The 18,243-nt window shown below is 48.0% G+C and overlaps 1 protein-coding gene across 3 annotated transcripts in view; it reads left to right on the plus strand.

The window, feature by feature from the left end:
* Positions 1 to 18,243, plus strand: part of ME3 (malic enzyme 3) — a 308,269-nt gene that overhangs the window by 268,844 nt on the left and 21,182 nt on the right. For all 3 annotated transcript variants that reach the window (XM_082660565.1, XM_082660564.1, XM_082660563.1), the window contains exon 8: positions 7,105 to 7,214. In XM_082660565.1, coding sequence (XP_082516691.1) covers positions 7,105 to 7,214 — 110 coding nt within the window. The remainder of the gene's footprint in view (positions 1 to 7,104; positions 7,215 to 18,243) is intronic.

An 18,243-nucleotide genomic window follows, 5' to 3' on the forward strand; every position in this document is an offset into this window, starting at 1 on the left:
ACATGGAGCAGTGCAAGGGCCCACAGTGGTTGGGAAGCAGCAAGATATGCCCAGGGCGACGGAAGACATGAGAAGGGGGTGAGCATTAAGGTTGGGGCCAAAGTGAACGCCATCTAAGGAGTCTAAACACAACCCCAAAGGCAGTGGGAGCGCTGTAAGGATTTTAAGAAAAGAAATTGCACAGATCTGTGTTTAGAAAGATACAGTGGATGGATTGGGGGAAGGGAAATAAAGCTGGAGGAGGTGAGATCCGTTATTACAGGATCCTGGCCAGAAGTAACAATTGCAGGAATCCCAGGGAGAGATGGCCTCGCCCTGAGTCCACCCAGCCCCTGCAAAGTTCTTTCTGCAGAGAGCTGTGTCTGTCAAACTGTGCTCATATAAACGGAGAGGGTGGGACACAGAAGGGTGAGGTCTCTAGTCAAATAAGTTTAGAAAATGCTGAGTTAAACAGACTTCTTAATGCAGGACTTTTCAGAATCTTTCATACACATTGTATATGTTATATGAACATTCAGAGTTTCCCAAATTGTTTGAGCCATGGGACCTCTTTCTGAGAGCATCTCAAGGGACTAGAGTTTAATGGAATGTGTAAAATAAAAACAAAGACCTAGAGCTTTCGGGATTCTTTCAGCTCTAATTCCTGGAAGGACAAAATAAACAAAAGAAATAGTTTTCCACTGGGTGTAACTGATGTCCTCACCATGCACTCTGCTGGGGGGTCTTGTGTGTGTGTGTGTGTGTTTTGTTAGGGGCATGGAGTGGGCTGCCATGGAAATGAGTGGTAGGTTTTAGTCATTCTGTTTGGAGGCAGGCTGAGCAAATTCACCTGCTCTTCCCAGGTGCCCTGTGTTTGTTCAGGCCTGAAAGAGGTCAGACCCACGTGTTTGAAAGAATGGCAGGTCCTGACCTTCAGAACAAAGAAACCAGGTCTACAGCCCATGGAATGTACTGGTCTCACGCAGCCTTTGGTCAGCTTGCTGGGGGGAAGGGCAGAGCAACCATCTCAGAATCTCTTTACCCTGGGGAGGCTGCATCCCAGGTGGCAGGTACCCGGCTCCGTCGTCACATTGTCACACACAGCTCCCTAGGGCTCCCAGGCACAAGTCGCCATTTTCAGGCTTCCTCTTGCCTGAGGGCTGGAGGAAGAAGCCTTTTAACATCCACCCATCGGCCTTGCGGCTTTAAGTGAGCCCCGGCCTTAAAACGCCTTCTATGGCAGCGCCAAGGCCATTTCCCATCCGAGTCCCCAGGGTGGAGGAGTCTGGGCAGCTCCGTGTGCGGCCTGGGAAGGCGCCTCTTTCTCCATTGCAGGAATTCTTCCCTGAGAAGCAGCAGATATTCCTCAGCCCCTGCCAGGAGTTCAGGGTGAAGAGTTCAAAAGTGCAGAAGGGGACAAACAGGAGCCGCCCGGGTGAGGGGCAGCTTCTGGCAGGATGGAAGGTCAGCGATGAACTGCCGGCACTGAAGTCAGGAAATGGCCCAGAGCCCTGAGTAGGGGGCCTGAGCGGGGCCCCTCTGGAGGGGCTGCTGCTCCAGCCGTACGACCTGGACAGTGGCCGCCTCCGCCCTGCTCACTCAGCCGGTCTGCTCTGGGTCAGCTCAAGGAGGACTCGAAAATACTGATGTTCCTGTCATACGTTGCTCTTACCAGGAACGGTCAGACCTCCCTACTTTGGACTTACATCTCAGTGACGCTCCTAGTGTATCTATTCCAACCCTACGTTAAGGAGCTCCTGCTTCTCCCGCGAGGCTCTCAGATCAGGAACTAAGACCCAGAGAGAAAGGGGACTCACCCAAGACTCAGAGCTTATATCAGAGACAGAAGGAGAATACGATTTTCCTGTCCCCCAGTTCAGCGTTTTCTTCACCACGTGGCACTGTTTTTCTCGTTGGAGAAAGAAACCTAACTTTAACATCTACTTCACTTTATGTTTTACAAAATCATATTGCTGTTAAAACTAAACTAAGTTCTGTCATCAGATAGAGCTGGATTCAGATTCCAGCTCCACCCCTTTCCAACTGCAGGAGAATAAATAACCCCGGGGGCAAATAACTGAACGTCCTGTAGCTCAGGATTCCTTCTCTGCAATGGCACCTACCTACTTCATAAGGTCATGGGAAGATTAGTTGAGATAATTCATGCAAAGGACTCAGCCTGATGCCCAGCACCGTCGATAACCATTAGCTGTTTTCGTTACTGTTATCATTGGTAGAAGTATTTTCATGAATATGTAAGGCAGTTATAATTAACATTTAAATTGGTGTTATGATGAAAGTCCAGCATCCTGTATTTGGATATACATGGATGAATTGAGAAAAGGTTTTTTGTAACCTAAGCTTTTAAAATTTTCATTTTGAAATTTTTTTTGTTCTTAATTGGCTTTTAATTAGTTTAACAAGTTGGCAGGAAAACTCACACTAAAATTCCACCCACTCCTTCATGTACCCAGCTCTTCCTAAAACATTTCCTGAACAACTACACTATGGGTTTATCATGGGTGCTCAGTAGATGCTTTTGGATAGATGGATGGACAGGCAGATGGATGGGCAGAGGGAATGGACGGATGATGGATGGATGGATGGATGATGCAAACAGAGCAACTGAAGTAACCAGCCTTGGTTCAGACTGGATAGTTAGTGGTGTGGTTCCGTGAAAAGCCATAAGTCAGGAGCCAAGGGACCAGGAAAAAGTGGTAAAGGACCCAAAGGTCTCCCTGGAGATGAAGAAGAGGTATAGTGGAAGTAAGGGAGGTGGAAGGAGAGGCTGTGGTCAGAGACTGAAACGCACAGTGTGAAATTTTAGTAGGAGCGGCTCCTGGTGACGAAAGGTCCAGGGAGCAGCCATGGGGAGGGCATCCAAGGTGGGTAGGGGTCCTGGAGGTCGTTAAATACAAGGAGGTCAAGAAACTCTGAGCCTAGGTTATTGGATGGCAGATGCACATAGCCTTTTATCCAATTCCAAGTTAGGATTAAAGTGACTTGAATGAATGAGATTTTACTCTGTAGCTCATCAAATTCCTCCCTGGGAAGGTTCTCTTACGTGAAACTGAATTTGCAATGAAAGAATAATAGTGCACTGAACAAAGGTATTTATTTATAATCCCTGCCTTATTTTTTAACCTAAGAGTGGTGTTGCTTAAAGGTCAAGTGTGTGTGTGTGTGTGTGTGTGTGTGTGTGTGTGTGTGTATGTAAGAGACAGAGAGTGAGAGAAAGGAGAAACGACGTGCATCACATTGTTTTGTCGTCTGACCTTTTCAGCATTTTAGCTCCAGGCCAGTGCGGGAGCAACACTGAGAGTCTTGTGAGGATTCTATATATCAAAAGGTCACCGACAACCAAAGACATTCTGTTCCTCCCTCCCCATCCAAATACTTGAAATTCACACCCTGAACAAAAATTCACAGTAAATGTTGGTTTGGTGAACATAGCATTATAATTGTGCACTGAAGGGGTTTTTTTTTTGTTTTTTTTTAAACCATTTCTATTCGTTGTACAAGGAGAAGAGGGCTGGATGGTGGGTCAGGAGACACTGCAAGCTCCCTACCACTACCCCCACCAGCACTTGCTCTGTGACTGGGAATAAGAACTGTGGCCAGGATGACACGTGTTTAGCACTTTACAATTTAAAGATCACCCCCAGCTTTTAATCCTCACCACAGCCGCAAAGTTGGCCAGGCAAATATTATGCCCATTGACAGATGGAAAACTGAGGCGGAACAGAGAAGTGAAGTGACACTCGGTTGCAGTGGCAGAGACAGGTCAGGCCCACGAGCCTCCTGACCCAAGCCCAGAGCTCAGCACTGGACTGAGGCAAGTTGCTGCCTCTCCATTTCGGGCCCTGTGACATGAACCTGTCTCCAAATCCCCCCACCGACAGCTCCAACTGGAAGGACCATGGTAGGAGCAAATATTTGCCTGCCCACTGGCATTTCTACTGTACTTTTTCTGCTTCCTCCCTTTTCTGGTGGTGCGTTTCCTTTTACAACAAACCTCTGTAAACAGTTTCTGAGAATTACTGAGCTATGTTTGTAATGCAGATGTACTCAGGGAGTATGTAAAGTAATCATTTTAACAAAAGGAATAGATATTTAAAATTTAATACTAACTACGGGAAAAGTGCCCATTGTGTAAAACATAGTTTATCTTTGGATTCAATGGTTGTCTTTGGTTTTACAAAGTAGTTTGTACTTTCAGTATTTTCTACATAATATAGTCAAATGCAGAGCAGTTGCAATGCATCCAAAAAATGGGTACGTTTTCTGAAAAGAAAAAAAGGATATGCCATGCATAAAATTCAGAGGTTGGAAAAAAATGTGTTCTGGGCCACTTCAGTGCTACTCACCCCCTCACAGCCACCAGCCTCATCAGACAGATGCCCCGACAGCACAGGAAGCCCACCACATGTGGGCCCCAGCCACTTTCTCCAACAAGGTCGTACGTCTTTCTTTCCACAGCTGGTCCCAAGCTGGTCCCAGGCCTCCAGTTCACACAGTTGGGAATGGCAGGCACTTCTCTCTACCACATGCCCAGACACTCTGTGCTGATCCATCAGGGCATTTTTTTCTCAATGAACATGACCACAGATACTGTTGGTCACAAATTGGTCCATGAGATGAAATCCTTTTTCTGCCCATGGATTAAGTAATTTTTAATAATTCACATCACACTTGCTTTCAGAAAGACTCCAATAAGAGACAAAGTACAGGGCTTCCCTGGTGGCACAGTGGTTGAGAGTCCACCTGCCGATGCAAGCGACGCGGGTTCGTGCCCCGGTCCGGGAAGATCCCACATGCCGCGGAGCGGCTGGGCCCGTGAGCCATGGCCACTGAGCCTGCCCGTCCGGAGCCTGTGCTCCGCAATGGGAGAGGCCTCAACAGTGAGAGGCCCGCGTACCGCAAAAAAAAAAAAAAAAAGAGAGAGACACAGTACAACCCAAAAAAGCAGGATCAAAGAGCCAGAATAGAGTCAGGGGAGGGTGTGTGCAGAGAGCCTCAGCTGAGGGAACCTACCGTTAAAGGGAAGAAGACAGCTCTCAGCTTCCTGACGCCCAGTGTTAACAGGAAACACAGGTTACCAATCCAGTCATTTTTTAGGAAACACAAACTTTTTCCTGACTTTGAAATCTAGAAGGCAATTCTAGCGTAGATTTTAAATAAGACAACTCAAGCCGCTTAATGGGCCTTGTCTTTACCCACCAAGGCAGTGTTTCTGAGTTCTCCAGACAGGATCAGAACGATCTGAGGTGCTCACTGAAAATGCATTGTACAGCATGGTGACCGAAGTTCATAATTACTACTGTATCATGCACTTGAAGTTTGCTAAGACGGTAGATCTTAAATGTCCTCACCCCTCAAAAAAAAAAAAAAAAATGGTAACAGTGTGAGGTGATGTATGTGTTAATTAGCTTGATATTTTGGTAATCATTTCAAATGTATACATGTATCAGAACATCCTGCTGTGTTCCTTAAATACATACGATTTTTATTTGTCAATTATACCTCAGTAAAGATGGAGGAAAAAATACAGATTCCTGAGCCCCACCCCTAAACTCACTGAGTGAGTCTTTGGGAGATGGGCCCGGTGCTCTGCATTTTGAACCAGCTTACCAACTGATCCTGCTCTACCTGTACATGGAGAACACCCTCACCAAGGTGTTAGTGGATGACAGTGGCTTCATGCAGTGGCCTTTCCCAACCTTCGTGGTGTCTTATCAGGGAATAATACCTGAACCCAGAAGAGTCTCTGGTGGAGGGACTCAGGGTCCACTTCAGGATCCGCCAAGGGAGATATCTGGAGGCTGCAGAGGCTCCCCAAGCCTGAGTGGCAGAGGAGCCGGGCTCTCTGCATGCACTTGGGTTTGGAGTGAGCTTTCTGCTGGGATTTCAGATGGCCACAGGCCACAGAGAGGCGGGGCCCCACCTCAGCCCTTCCAGCACCCCTGGGGTCTGCCATCCAGAGCCCGTGGGAGTCACCAGCCCACATTAGAGACAATGATATGGGCTTGGCTGACCACCAGGCTCCGTACCCCTACGCTCTGCCCCATCCTCGTCCATAACGGGGCAGGCAATTTGCAGCAATGTGGATGCAACTAGAGATTATCATACTAAGTGAGATAAGTCAGAAAGAGAAAGACAAATACCATACTATGCCACTTTTATGTGGAATCTAAAATATGGTGCAAATGAACCTATGTATGAAACAGAAACAGACTCACAGACATAGAGAACAGACTTGTGGTTACCAAGGGGGAGAGGGTTGGGAGAGGGATGGACTGGGAGTTTGGGGTTAGTAGAAGCAAACTATTACATTTAGAATGGATAAACAACAGGGTCTTACTACTGTATAGCACAGGGAACTATATCCAATCTCCTAGGATAACCTTAATGGAAAAGAATATAAAAAAGAATGTATGGGACTTCCCTGGTGGCACAGAGGTTAAGAATCCACCTGCCAATGCAGGGGACACGGGTTCGAGCCCTGGTCCCGGAAGACCCCACATGCCACAGAGCAACTAAGCCCGTGCACCACAACTACTGAGCCTGCACTCTAGAGCCTGTGAACCACAACTGCTGAGCCCACGTGCCACAACTACTGAAGCCGGCACGCCTAGAACCCGTGCTCTGCAACAAGAGAAGCCACCGCAATGAGAAGCCCATGCACCGCAACGAAGAGTAGTCCCTGCTCGCCGCCACTAGAGAAAGCCCCCGCACAGCAACAAAGACCCAACGCAGCCAAAAATAAATAAATATATATATATATATAGTTTTTTAAAATTACATGGGAAGTATTTTCAAATGAGTAATAAATCTTCAAAAAAAAAGAATGTATGTATGTGTCACTGAGTCACTCTGCTGTACAGCAGAAATTAACACATTGTAAATCAGCTCTACTTCAATTAAAACTAAATAACTAAATCATAATGGGGCAGGCAGAGCCAGGAGTCCAGGAGCCAGCCAGGTGGCATAAACCCCAGTGAATGAGCCATGCCACACCCACACCCACCCCTGGGCTGCACCGCCCTGCTCCCCAGTGCAGGCTGGGACCTGCCAGGCGTCAGCTCGGGGAGGCAATTTCATGCTCTTTCCTCTCCCTCTCCACAGGTTTGGAATAAACTGCCTCATCCAGTTTGAAGACTTTGCCAATGCCAATGCCTTCCGCCTTCTCAACAAATACCGCAACAAGTACTGCATGTTCAACGATGACATCCAAGGTAAGTTTCCACCCCTCCTGACAAAGCCCCTGAGGACGAATGCCTCCTCACAAAGGCTCACCTGGGTGCCCAGGTGGGGAGGGGCCACCTCATAGCCGGTTTGCTGCCAGCAGCTGTTGAAGAAAGAGCAGTAAATCCAGATTCACTTTGCTAATTCTCAGCTCTGTGACCTTGGACATGTCCCATAGCTTTGCTAAGTCTCAGTTTCTTCACCCATAAAATGGAGATGATTACTGCTTCAGAGAAAAGTAAGAATTTGGTGATTAGATATATGAAAGAAATTTTAAACAATGCTGTGATTTATAGCTGGTTGAACATGGGCAGATCACATCTCTGAGCCACAGTTTCATCATCTATTCGTTGGGAATGATAGTAACTACCTTGGAAGATTATTGTGAAAATTTAAAGAGCTAATATGTGGAAAGTACCAGCGCATAGGACTCATCAGACCAAAGCATCAATCACCATAAAAGTGGCCTTCGCCAGCCGCAATAGCTCGCTCTTGGATTTTCCAAACACAAGGCTCTCAGGGAAGCAGGATAAGGCCTTCTCTTAACTTGGCTGGAATGAGTGCTTCTCACAATGATAACCGAGGCCCCAGAACATTCCAAAAGTCAATGGGAAGCATCTTCTAGTTCAGGGTCAGCTTGGCTCCCTGTTCTGTGGACCAGAAATATCTGAAGGCATTTGCTGCTTGTTGTGGAGATGCCAGCATGTGACACTGGAGTAGGAGGGGTGGCTTCTCAGCGATTATCTCACCTGATCCAGGAGCTCTCAGGAAGGAGCATTGCCAGTTATTCCTAGTATTTTATAAAGCCCAAGGGAAACCTTGATGACATGTAGGTTATTTAACAAACGAAGTTTGGCAAGCAAGATCTTTTCAAATCAAGGAACCATGTCATGTAAAACAGAACAGGTTGGTAGGGGACAGGTATTGGTCCCTGGGAGTAAAAGATGGGCCAACATTTTGCAGATGAGGCCCAAAGAGGTCACAGTTTTCATCAAGTGAGTAAGACAGACCTAGGAGGATCCAAGCCCAGGTTAAAAATAGCTAAGGTTTAGAGCTGAATACTTGTTATTCATCAGGCACGGTTCTAAGCACTTCACAGCTTAATCCTACCAGATATCACCAACCCTGTCTTATTTGTACTCCTGTGACCTCCCTCTGGGTCAGTTCCCTCTGCACGTTGAAAGCTCTGCTTCTCAGCTTGGGACAATCTTCCCCATCATCTTTGACTCAGTAACTCCTACTCACGCTTCAAGGCTCAGCTCCGGGGTCTCCTGTCCCAAGGAAGGGACAGCCTGATTTGGGTGCACACCGGGTGCCTCCACAGCCTCCTGTGCCCCCCCTCCGTCAACTTTCTTACCACACTGTACCCCACATGCCTGCACTGAGTTGTCTGTCTCCCCAGGAGACAATAAGCTCCCAGAGGCAGGAACCACATCTTTTCCCTTCTCACTTCCCAGCCCCAGCACAAGTGCCTGGCACGCTGTAGATGCTTCGCTAATGTTTGGAGAATGAATGAACGAGGTCCACCTGCACAAGTTGAGATTCTCATAAGCACCCACCTGTTCACGTGGGTGTGTCTACACTGGACACCTGCCCCCGAAGCCTCTCTCTTGTCCAGGTCGTCATACATGTACTCACCCAGAAATGCACCCCACATGTGCTCACACGCAGACATACATACATCTTCACGTGTGTACGCCCTCATGTATACACACACACAACTTCTTAAATGAAATCAATTCGTTAGTTTTTAGGTCCTGCTGATATCCAGTTCCAGTAGAGTCTATTTCACTGCCAGGCAAAGCCAGATGGAATGGTTTTCTGGGTCCCACGGCAAACAGAGGAGGAATTTCCCATTCTTTTCTCAGAAATGAGAGACTAAAGTCATTAAACTAAAATGCATGAGGAGAGCTGGCAAATCGTACTAGAATGGCAGGAGCCCTATAATATCGAGTCTTTGATCGGGACAACCTGACCGTTAGGCGTGGCCGTGTGATTAATAGCACCGCCCAGATCTTCCCTCAAGAAAGGACTTGTTGCCCCAGCTGGCGGCAGGGCTGGCTGGAGCATCAGACCGTGGTCTCACGGTCCTGCCCTGCCAGGACGGCATCACCAGGTGATCAGGGAATATAGAAGCTCAACCATTTTGGCCCAGTGCAGGACAGCTCTGAGGGCACGTTTAACTCCAGGGCTCCCCACGGGGCTGGCTGAGGCCCTGGGGACCGCATCGCAGCTCAGTTTCTCCTGCTTCCCCAGCCTCGACCCCATCCTGCTTCCACTCCCTCCCTGGCACAGGTGTGCTGATCCCAAGGCCACTTCTTCATAACATCCTGAACACTTCACATCTCTCTGAATCTGCTTCCCAGGGAACCCAAACTGTGCCAAGTAATCCAGCTGGCATGAACACAGAGCTTTAGGCTAGAAAAGTGTTTTCCATCCACACTATTTCACAGCTTCCTGGCCTCACCCCCTCCGCCTGTGGGGAGGACGGACATTGCTGTTCATGTCACTGATGAGGCAACTGAAGTTCAAGGCTTAAATTTTGCTCCACGTTCCCACAGCCTAACAGGCATAAAGCTGGGGCTAGAACCTAGTCATTTCTAACTCGGAATTCACTGTCTGTCCATGACGTCGGGCTGCCTATGCTCCCTCGTAGGTGAGGCAGTGCCGTGAGTCTCCTTGGTGAGGATTAAATTCCGGACCCCACGGAAGTGTGGGTGTCACCACTCTCCTCACCCCTCCCATCCTCTCCTCTAACTCCCACAGTTCACAGACCCCCCCGATGAGGCCTGGGGATGGGGAGGGGCTGGCCCACAGTCGCCAGCTGGTTAGTGATGGGTCCAGAACCAGAAGCCTATGATGTGTACTCTCAGTGCTGGGTGGGCGATTAGCAGACTGGTGAGGAATTCCGGGATTAATGGGGCAACGTGGAAGATGAAGCTCATGCTAGAATTGACCCCCTTACCTCCAAATACAACGTAGAGAGCAGAGGAAAAAGAAACATGAAACTACATAGCCATGCTCAAAAATAGAAAGGAACGCCAGCATGCACAGAATTGGAGAGAGCTGGGAGAAGGGGGAGGGTGGGAGGAATCACAGTGGTAAACAGACACCAAAACCAAACCACACGTGGTTGCTGGGGACAGGCCCGGTCCCCCCTAACAGGACTCGTGGTCAGGGAACACCCCAGAGTGGCAGGGGATGGGCCCAGGCTGCCCACATGAAATGAACACCAGCGCAGCCTCACATCCTCGGTGGAGTAAGGAAAGATACGACTAAAGGCCTCAGGGTCCCCACCAGACGGAGCTCCGTGAGGGCAGGGCCGTGCCTGGTGGTGAGCAGAAGCTCGGGCACAAGATTGGAACTGTCTCCAGGCAGTCCTGCTGTTCCACACTCCTGGGAATCACCACCCCCACGTGGCCGACCACAGGGTTGGGCCTCTGAAGCCCCAGCACTGGCAGGGTAAAGAGCTCCCCAGGGCTGCCAGGGTCTCCTCCGCGCGCCCCCCACCCCGACCCCGGCCCTACTCCCAGCTCAGACCGATGGGAAGCCTCGGCCTCCCCAGGCTGGCTCTCGGTGAGCAGGGCTGCCCGTGCACTGACTCATCGCTGGAAGCCTCCTCAGGAGTTTTGGAAAAGGCAGAGAGGCTCAGGTGACTTTTGTTGTTTCAGCTGGGATCACAGAAGCATCCCGGCTCTTAGCGGAGGAGAGAGAGACCTGGAAGGGGAACAGTGCTAGGAATGGCCATGCTGGAGGACTGGCCAGCTGTGTCCTTCCCAAGAAGCCAGGTCCGGGATACTGCTGGCCTGGTGAGCACAGGCCCCCGGCCTCCACGGCTAGCTGCCCGCAGTGTGGCTGGGGACAGCAAAGCCCAGCTGGCCTGTCAGCTTCAGAGCATCCTCCCACCCCAGCAGGCCTCCCTGGACCTGCACTGCCCTCAAGTCCGGCCACGTTCCCGAGAGCAGACGGCCAGTCAGGGTGCCTGTGTGGTATGTCAGGCCGTGGTCGCCCCTCATACTTCCAAGTTTTCATCTGTGAGCCAGAGTTCTTAACAGTCAGATGTTGGACTGAGACAAGCCTAGGTCTGAATCCCCACTTTTCTGCTTTGGGGCTTTGGCCAAGTGGCTTAAGTCCTCCCAGTCTTCTTTTCCTGATCTGTAAAATGGACATGATAGTATTCACAGCCGTGAGGGCTCAGCCAGTACTGCCAGAAAGATCAGGATGCCTTTCTAAGGCCAGCGTTGATCCTGGCTGGATGGGCACTAGGCTAACTCATCGTTAAGCGTTTTCATCATCACCCTTGCTTTTGGCACCAGGTCGCTGTAAGGGCTGCAGTGATGTAGCACGGGAACAGGCATGTAACCGTACTCAGTTCTGGTACCGGGTACTGATACCGCTGGTGCACAGGAGGCTCCCAGCACATGTACCGGGGGAAGGAGGAAGTGTTGAGACCCAAAACAGAGAGGCTGTGGTGGAGGTGAGAAGAGGCACCAGTGTGAGCGCAGGCCTGGGAAAGCCTGAGAAAGGAGGCAGGGGCCCACCTCACCTCTTTCCTCTTTCCACATCCAGCCTATTCTTCCAGCCCATTGAATTAGTCCTGTGAGTTTCCTGCCGATTCTGATTCTGAATGTGCTGGTCCCTCTGCCTAGAACTCTCTTCTGCTCTCGGCTAATTTCTCTTTGTCCTTAAGGACTCAAACCTCACCTCCCCCAGGATACCGCACCCAGGGCCAAACCTGTTCTGCAGGCCCCAGGATGACCCCACCCTTCCCCAGGGCCTGGGAGTGACACTGGGCAGTGGTCACCCGCTTTGCAGAATATTTCAAAGTACCCTGGGGCTCAGATGCCACGATAGGAAGGGGGCAGATGGGGAGGAATGGCCCAGCTCTGAAGTCTGTCCAGCTGGTTTGTCCTGTTTACAAGACACCAGGGGTTACTTCCAGCTGTCAGCGGTCTGCTGCTCCTTTCCTACCACACACACTAAGCAGCAGTTCCTGGCCCTTCCCGTGTCTCTCCCACAGTGAAACCTCCCCCGGCCGCTTCAACCTCATCTCTCCCCAGTCCCCAGAACCTTCCTTTTCGCTAAGTCCTGTGTTCTGAGGCTGTTCTTCCCGTACAGGGCTTTCCCAGCCCTTAGATTCTCGTGGGTCTCTTTGCACGTCTAATCCTGGCTGCTCTGAGACCTCCCCCTTAGCCTGTTGATTCAGTTAAATCCCCAAAGAAGCCAAGAAGATGGTAATTATTCCCTCCGGCGGCAGAATAGTCTAACCCTGCCTCCTCCATGGGCTGGGAACTGCCTTCTTGAGAGTCCAAGGGCTCCAGAACATTCCTTCAGGACACAGAAACAGGGTTGAAGTCATCTAGAAGGCCTTTGCTTGGTTTCCAATAAGGGAAACTTGAATTTTCTGAACAGTTATCCTGCTAACCCCTGTGCTCAAGACTGTTGTATTCATCTTCATAAATCTAAGGCTTCATATACCCATATACCCAGTGGAGCCCCAGAACAGGCTCTCAGGACACTCTCATGAACAAATGAGAAGCCGCTGGCTGCTGCGGGAAGATAATTCTGCGGATCCTGAAAGTGGGCCAACCTAATCCTAGAGGACGCCCAATCCCCCCGGCCCCAGGCCTCCAAAGCCACCTTGGCCGGACCCTGGCGAGCCTAACTCCCTGTGTCCTTCTTGCTGCCTAAGACAGCAGCCTTGTCTCACCTGAGAAGCAGCTAGTTCTTTCCCTTTTCTCTGATAATGTGTGGTTTCTAATGGAAACTTCTTTAACTTTGTCAAATGTGACTATTAAAAGCAGAATAGAAACTACATTTTCAGTCCTTTTGTGCTATTTCCTGAACCTACCACCTCCAGTACTCAGTTTGCAGGAAATGCAATTATGGAAAGCTCCCTCTGAAAAGGAAAATTTGTTTTTCTTTCATCGTGAATGAGGAACAAACAGTCATGCTTTCAGCTGCCCTCAGCATTCACGGGCACGTGTTCTAACACATCCCTAGACCCCTGGGCTTCTCCAGGTGGCTACCTCCAGAAACCTCTGCAGCTTCCTTCCTCTCTATTTTTAAATCCCTAATACATTACCCAAGACCTTCCTCCTCAAAATGAAAGTTGATGATGGAGATAGCGTTCTTTGCCAAACTTTATAATATAGGATTTAAGAACTGCTGTTTTTCCTCTTGAGTTCTGGGCTGTGAATACGGCAACTTGTCACTTCGGAGGATGGCCTCAGAGAAAGATCCCAGAATGGAGAATGAGAAGGAGCCAGCAAGGTAGCCAGTGAGCATGGGGTTCCAGAGGCCACATGCAGAGTTTCCCAAAGGAAGGAATGAACACCAGTATCAAATGCTGATGAAAGGTCAAGGAAGAGGAGGGCTGAGGACTGACCACTGAACTTGGCAAGATGGAGGTGCTGGTGAGGTTGACAAGTGGTGGGGCAGTCGCCTGATGGGACTGGGTTTCAGGGAGACCAAGAAGAAGGGAAATAGAGGTAATGAGTATATTCAGCTCTTTAGGAGAATTTGGCTATAGAGGGAAGTAAGAAATAGGGTGGGAATGACATAGGGTCAAGAGGAGGCTTTTAAGGATGGGAACTTGATGACATATTTGTATGGTGATGGCAGTGATCCACTAGAGTGGGAGCAGTTGAGGATGCAGGAAAAAAAAAGGGAGAGAATTACAAAACAAATTTCTTGAGTAGGTAAACATGGTGGGATCCAGCACACAGCCAGAGGTGGCTTTAGCTAAGAGCAGGGACCATTCATCCACGTAACAGGAGAAACGGCAAAGTATATGGAAGTATATGGACCGGAGGCAGAGGTTTTATAGAGTTGGTGGTGAGAGGACTCACTTCTCTCCTGGTCGTTTCTACTTTCTTTGAACTTCACTTTCCACTTCTGAAAGGGGAAAAAATGGGAGCTCAGTAGTACCTATTTCCTAGAGTTGCTGTAAAGATTAAATGAGCAAATAAATGCAGGCAAGTGCATACACAGCACGGAGCCAAGGTCACGGGGAGAGCAATCAATAAGCGGCAGTTGTTGTATCCTTTTGAAATTTTCAACTCTTTTCTACCAGATTTCCCAATGCTTTGTGTTTTCCACCCCTTCCAGAGTCACAACTGAACAATTACATCCACCACCTAAGTTCACTTCCCTCCACCTCCACTACCACCTGCCCCTCAGTTCTCCCCCAGGGAAACCCCATAAGGCCACTCCTGCTGCCTTCAACTCCAGAGTCAGGAAAGGCTGTCTGAGCTGCATAGACCAGGAAGGGGTGGAAGCAGCAACCCAGGCTTACCTGCTTTACTTCTAACTTGGTGACTAACAGGCAGAAGCCACTGCCTCTCTCTGGCCTCAGTTTCCTCATCTGTACAGTTGTTGGATGTCACGCTCTCCATCCAGCACTGAATTTCTGCAGGTAAGCTGTTATTCAGCCTGTAGGTTCTAACCACAAAAGATACTTGACATCCAAGAAGGAACAGACCCATCAAGAATGCAGTGTCTTTGGGAGGTTCTCTGATGAAATATCTTTGGCGCCACCTGGTGTCGTATGCTCTGTACAGCTCCTTTCAGGAGGCAGAATGCTGTCGTGAAATATAATAGAATCAGATGCGGGGAAAAGGTGCTCTCTGTCCAATGGAAAACTGGAAACAGAAAACGGAAAGTTCACTCCTGCTCCTACCCTGCAACCATTAGTATTTTGTAGCTCCTTTCGGATTTTGTGTGTATATTTTGTTACAGTTAGAATCATAGTATGTAGACTGTTGAATGTTCTCTTCCTTCCAACTAACTCAGTGAAGCATGATTCAGGGGTTAAGAGCACATGTCCTAGAGCCCGATTCCCTGAGTTCAAAGCCTCACTCTGTTGTGTGATCTTGGACAACTCAGCAAACTGCTCCGTACCTCATTTTCTCAATCTGTAAAATGGGGATGATGATAGGATTAAATAAATGTCTTTACATTAAGACATATAAAGCACTTAGAACAATATGTGATGTTAGTTACTAACTTTATAGCATTTTTTGTGTTGCTACACCATCTTCATAAGGAATATTTTTAATAGCTTCAGTATCCTACTGAGTGCCTACACTAGCTAATTTACTTAACCATTGCTCTTTTGTTAGGTGTTTGTTATTTCCAGCCATTCTACATTATAAATAACACTGTCATAAATATCTTACCACATACCTTTTGGATTTTTTCATACATAGATTCCCAGAAATAGAAGCATGAGGTCAAGGGGCAAAAACATTTTATGCCTTTGGTCTATATTGGGAAATAGTTTTCCAAAAAGGGTTGTAGCTCTTTAAAATGGAATGTGTGCTGAACTTTACCCTTTTCATTGCTCCCTCACCAGCCATAGATAACATCAGTTTCTTTGATTTGCACAATTGTAATGACCATAAACAGTCACACTTTAATTTCCTTTTCTTTGACCATCATAAAGGCTTAGCGTTGCCAGTTGCGATTACTTTATTGTGACTCCGTGAGGGTCCACAACAGTCGTTTTAACAGAGAAAACTCGACATAAAGAATTGTGAATTCTGCATTAAAGAACTGAAAAGCCAGAAAGAAACACTAAGGATCTGCTACCACCCCTGAGGCTGGGGGAACACAGGGAAGACAGGTGACAGCTGGCTAGCGTTCATGCCTCTGAGGGGCACGCGCCACGAGGCTAGTTCTGTAAGTGACGGACAAAGAGCAAACTGGATTCAACTGCTGCTTGTGGAACAAACTGCTGCTGTAAGATTAAAAAACCAAGGCTCTGGAGTTGCCAGATTTAGCAAAAACAAAATGCAGATGATCAGCTAAATTTGAATTTCAGACAAATAACAGTTTTTAGAATATTTATGCTAATATTGCATGGAACACACACTAGAAAATTATTTCTTGTTTACCTAAAATTCAAGTTTAACTGAATGTCCTACATTTTACCCAGCAATCTTACAAAGTAGGAATGATGCTGGAAAAACTGTTCTTTCCCTGCCCATCTAGTCTTTCGGTCGCCCTCTGGCGCCCCCTATTGGCAGAGCCCACCATAGGGCCAATTGGTAAAGCTGAAAAGTGGTTTGCAGACAAAGGAGAAACGATTATCCAGTAATCGGCAGAGTCCACCCTTCTGGCTGGTCAGCATCGATACATACCGTCCTGCACATTGGTACTTCCAGACAACAACAACAAACTCTAACAAAATGCCTAATAAAATGCAACTATCTTTCAACAAATGAAGACATTCTCACCTTCTCCCTGAAATGGGGAGAGGCAAAGTGTCTACAGTTATTTGCCAACTCAAGAATGTCACTCATCATCTGGTTCTACAAGAATGAAGTCACTAGCCACTGCAGTCACCGACCTTCACCACACCCTGAAAGGAGTTCAAGGCAGAGATCAGGCATGAGGCACTCTGTGCTCTGGGAAAAACTGGCAGCACAGGCCTTCGGATGCTTAGATATTTTCAGAAGATTTTATGAGCCCAGTTTCTTACATCGTCTCATATCGAGGAAAACACTAAAATCATTAACGGAGACATCCACTCCTCGTGACGAGCAACAACCTTCTTGTGACCAGCAGCAACCTTCTGCTGAAACGTGTGCTTGACTGCGCGTACGCCCTTCACCAAAATCACATACACACTGACACCCACGCCCGTCTTCAGAGCTATCTGAGGGGCTGTCTCCTGGGCTATAGTTCTCATTGTGCCCCCAATAAAACTTAACTCACAGCTGTCGCACTGTGCATTTTTTGGACATATTTATCTCTGGAAGATAGTCACACCACCCATCTCTGGGCAGGACAAACTACTCTTAAATGTCAGTCACAGTCACATTTGAAAACTCTGTTTTCTAAAGGCTAAATTGTAGACTTAACCTCCAATAAAACTTCTATAAAATAATAAGAGGAAGGAGAAGGGAGAATAAATTAGCTAATACGAACCATCATCCGTAACCACATGATAATCAAGGAAGAAAATTTGTATGGCTGCTGCATTCCTCATTTCTGTAACCAGTCATGAAGCCATAGTTGATGTTTATGAATTTCTTCCTCGGTCTCCCATTCCGTGTTATCTTGTCATCAGACAAGACCTTAGCTTGCCAGAGTTCCTTGATAGGATGACCCAAACCTTCATTCCTGAAGGATCTGCGTCCTCAGCAGCCCTGCCTCTCTTTAGTTGCAACAGTGTTTATTAATATTTACTCTTGAGCACAGGAGTACTAAGACACACCCCAGAGGATCCCCTAGGCGCAGATACAGTCTTCCCTGTCCCTAGTTTCCCCTTGGTTCTCAGGATGAATAACCACAGCCAGTAAAGTAACCCTCTTCTTTGCCCACTGGTTTTGTGGCAAATGGCCAGGTGGCAGTCTCAACTTCCAAGTCAATAGAACCATGTTGGGAATCCTAATGGAAGCATTTGTCTCTTTGGAACCAAGACCTCCAATCCAGAGAGCACAGAATTGAAGAGACAGGAAGCAAAAACCCTGCAAGTGATTCATTAGGTGAAATGGTGAGAGGAGCCATTCTCACTTCAACATTTTGATTTCCAGACCCAAGTATTCTGGCTGTGGAGAAAGAGCACGAGGTATTGTTTGCTAAGTCAAATCACGTATTACATCCTATAAGATAGACCCTCACCATCTCCTCAACTGAGTCTTAAGTCTTCAGGAGCCCATCCTACTGATCTATTAGGTCATCTGCTCCTGGGTGGTAGAGTACGTGTTAAGACCACTGAGTTCCGTGGGTGTGAGCCTATTGCTGCACTTCTATTAAAATGAAATGAATTCCTTGATTAGAAGCCTGGAATATATCAGGATGGTGACTAGGCATTTCAGACGTGCCCAGATGATGGCACTGGCAGAACATTATAGACAGGGAAAGTCAAGCCATATCCAGAAGCTATGTTTATTCCAGTGAGGACACATCTCTTCCCTGTCTCTAATGGAAGGAGTCCAGTGTAATCATCCTCCTGCCGGGTAGATAGTCCTCCCAGAGGACGGTGCCGTAGCAGGAGCTCCACATTGGTCT

Source organism: Grampus griseus (assembly GCF_964374135.1).
Source record: "Grampus griseus genome assembly, chromosome: 8".
Taxonomy (NCBI): domain Eukaryota; kingdom Metazoa; phylum Chordata; class Mammalia; order Artiodactyla; family Delphinidae; genus Grampus; species Grampus griseus.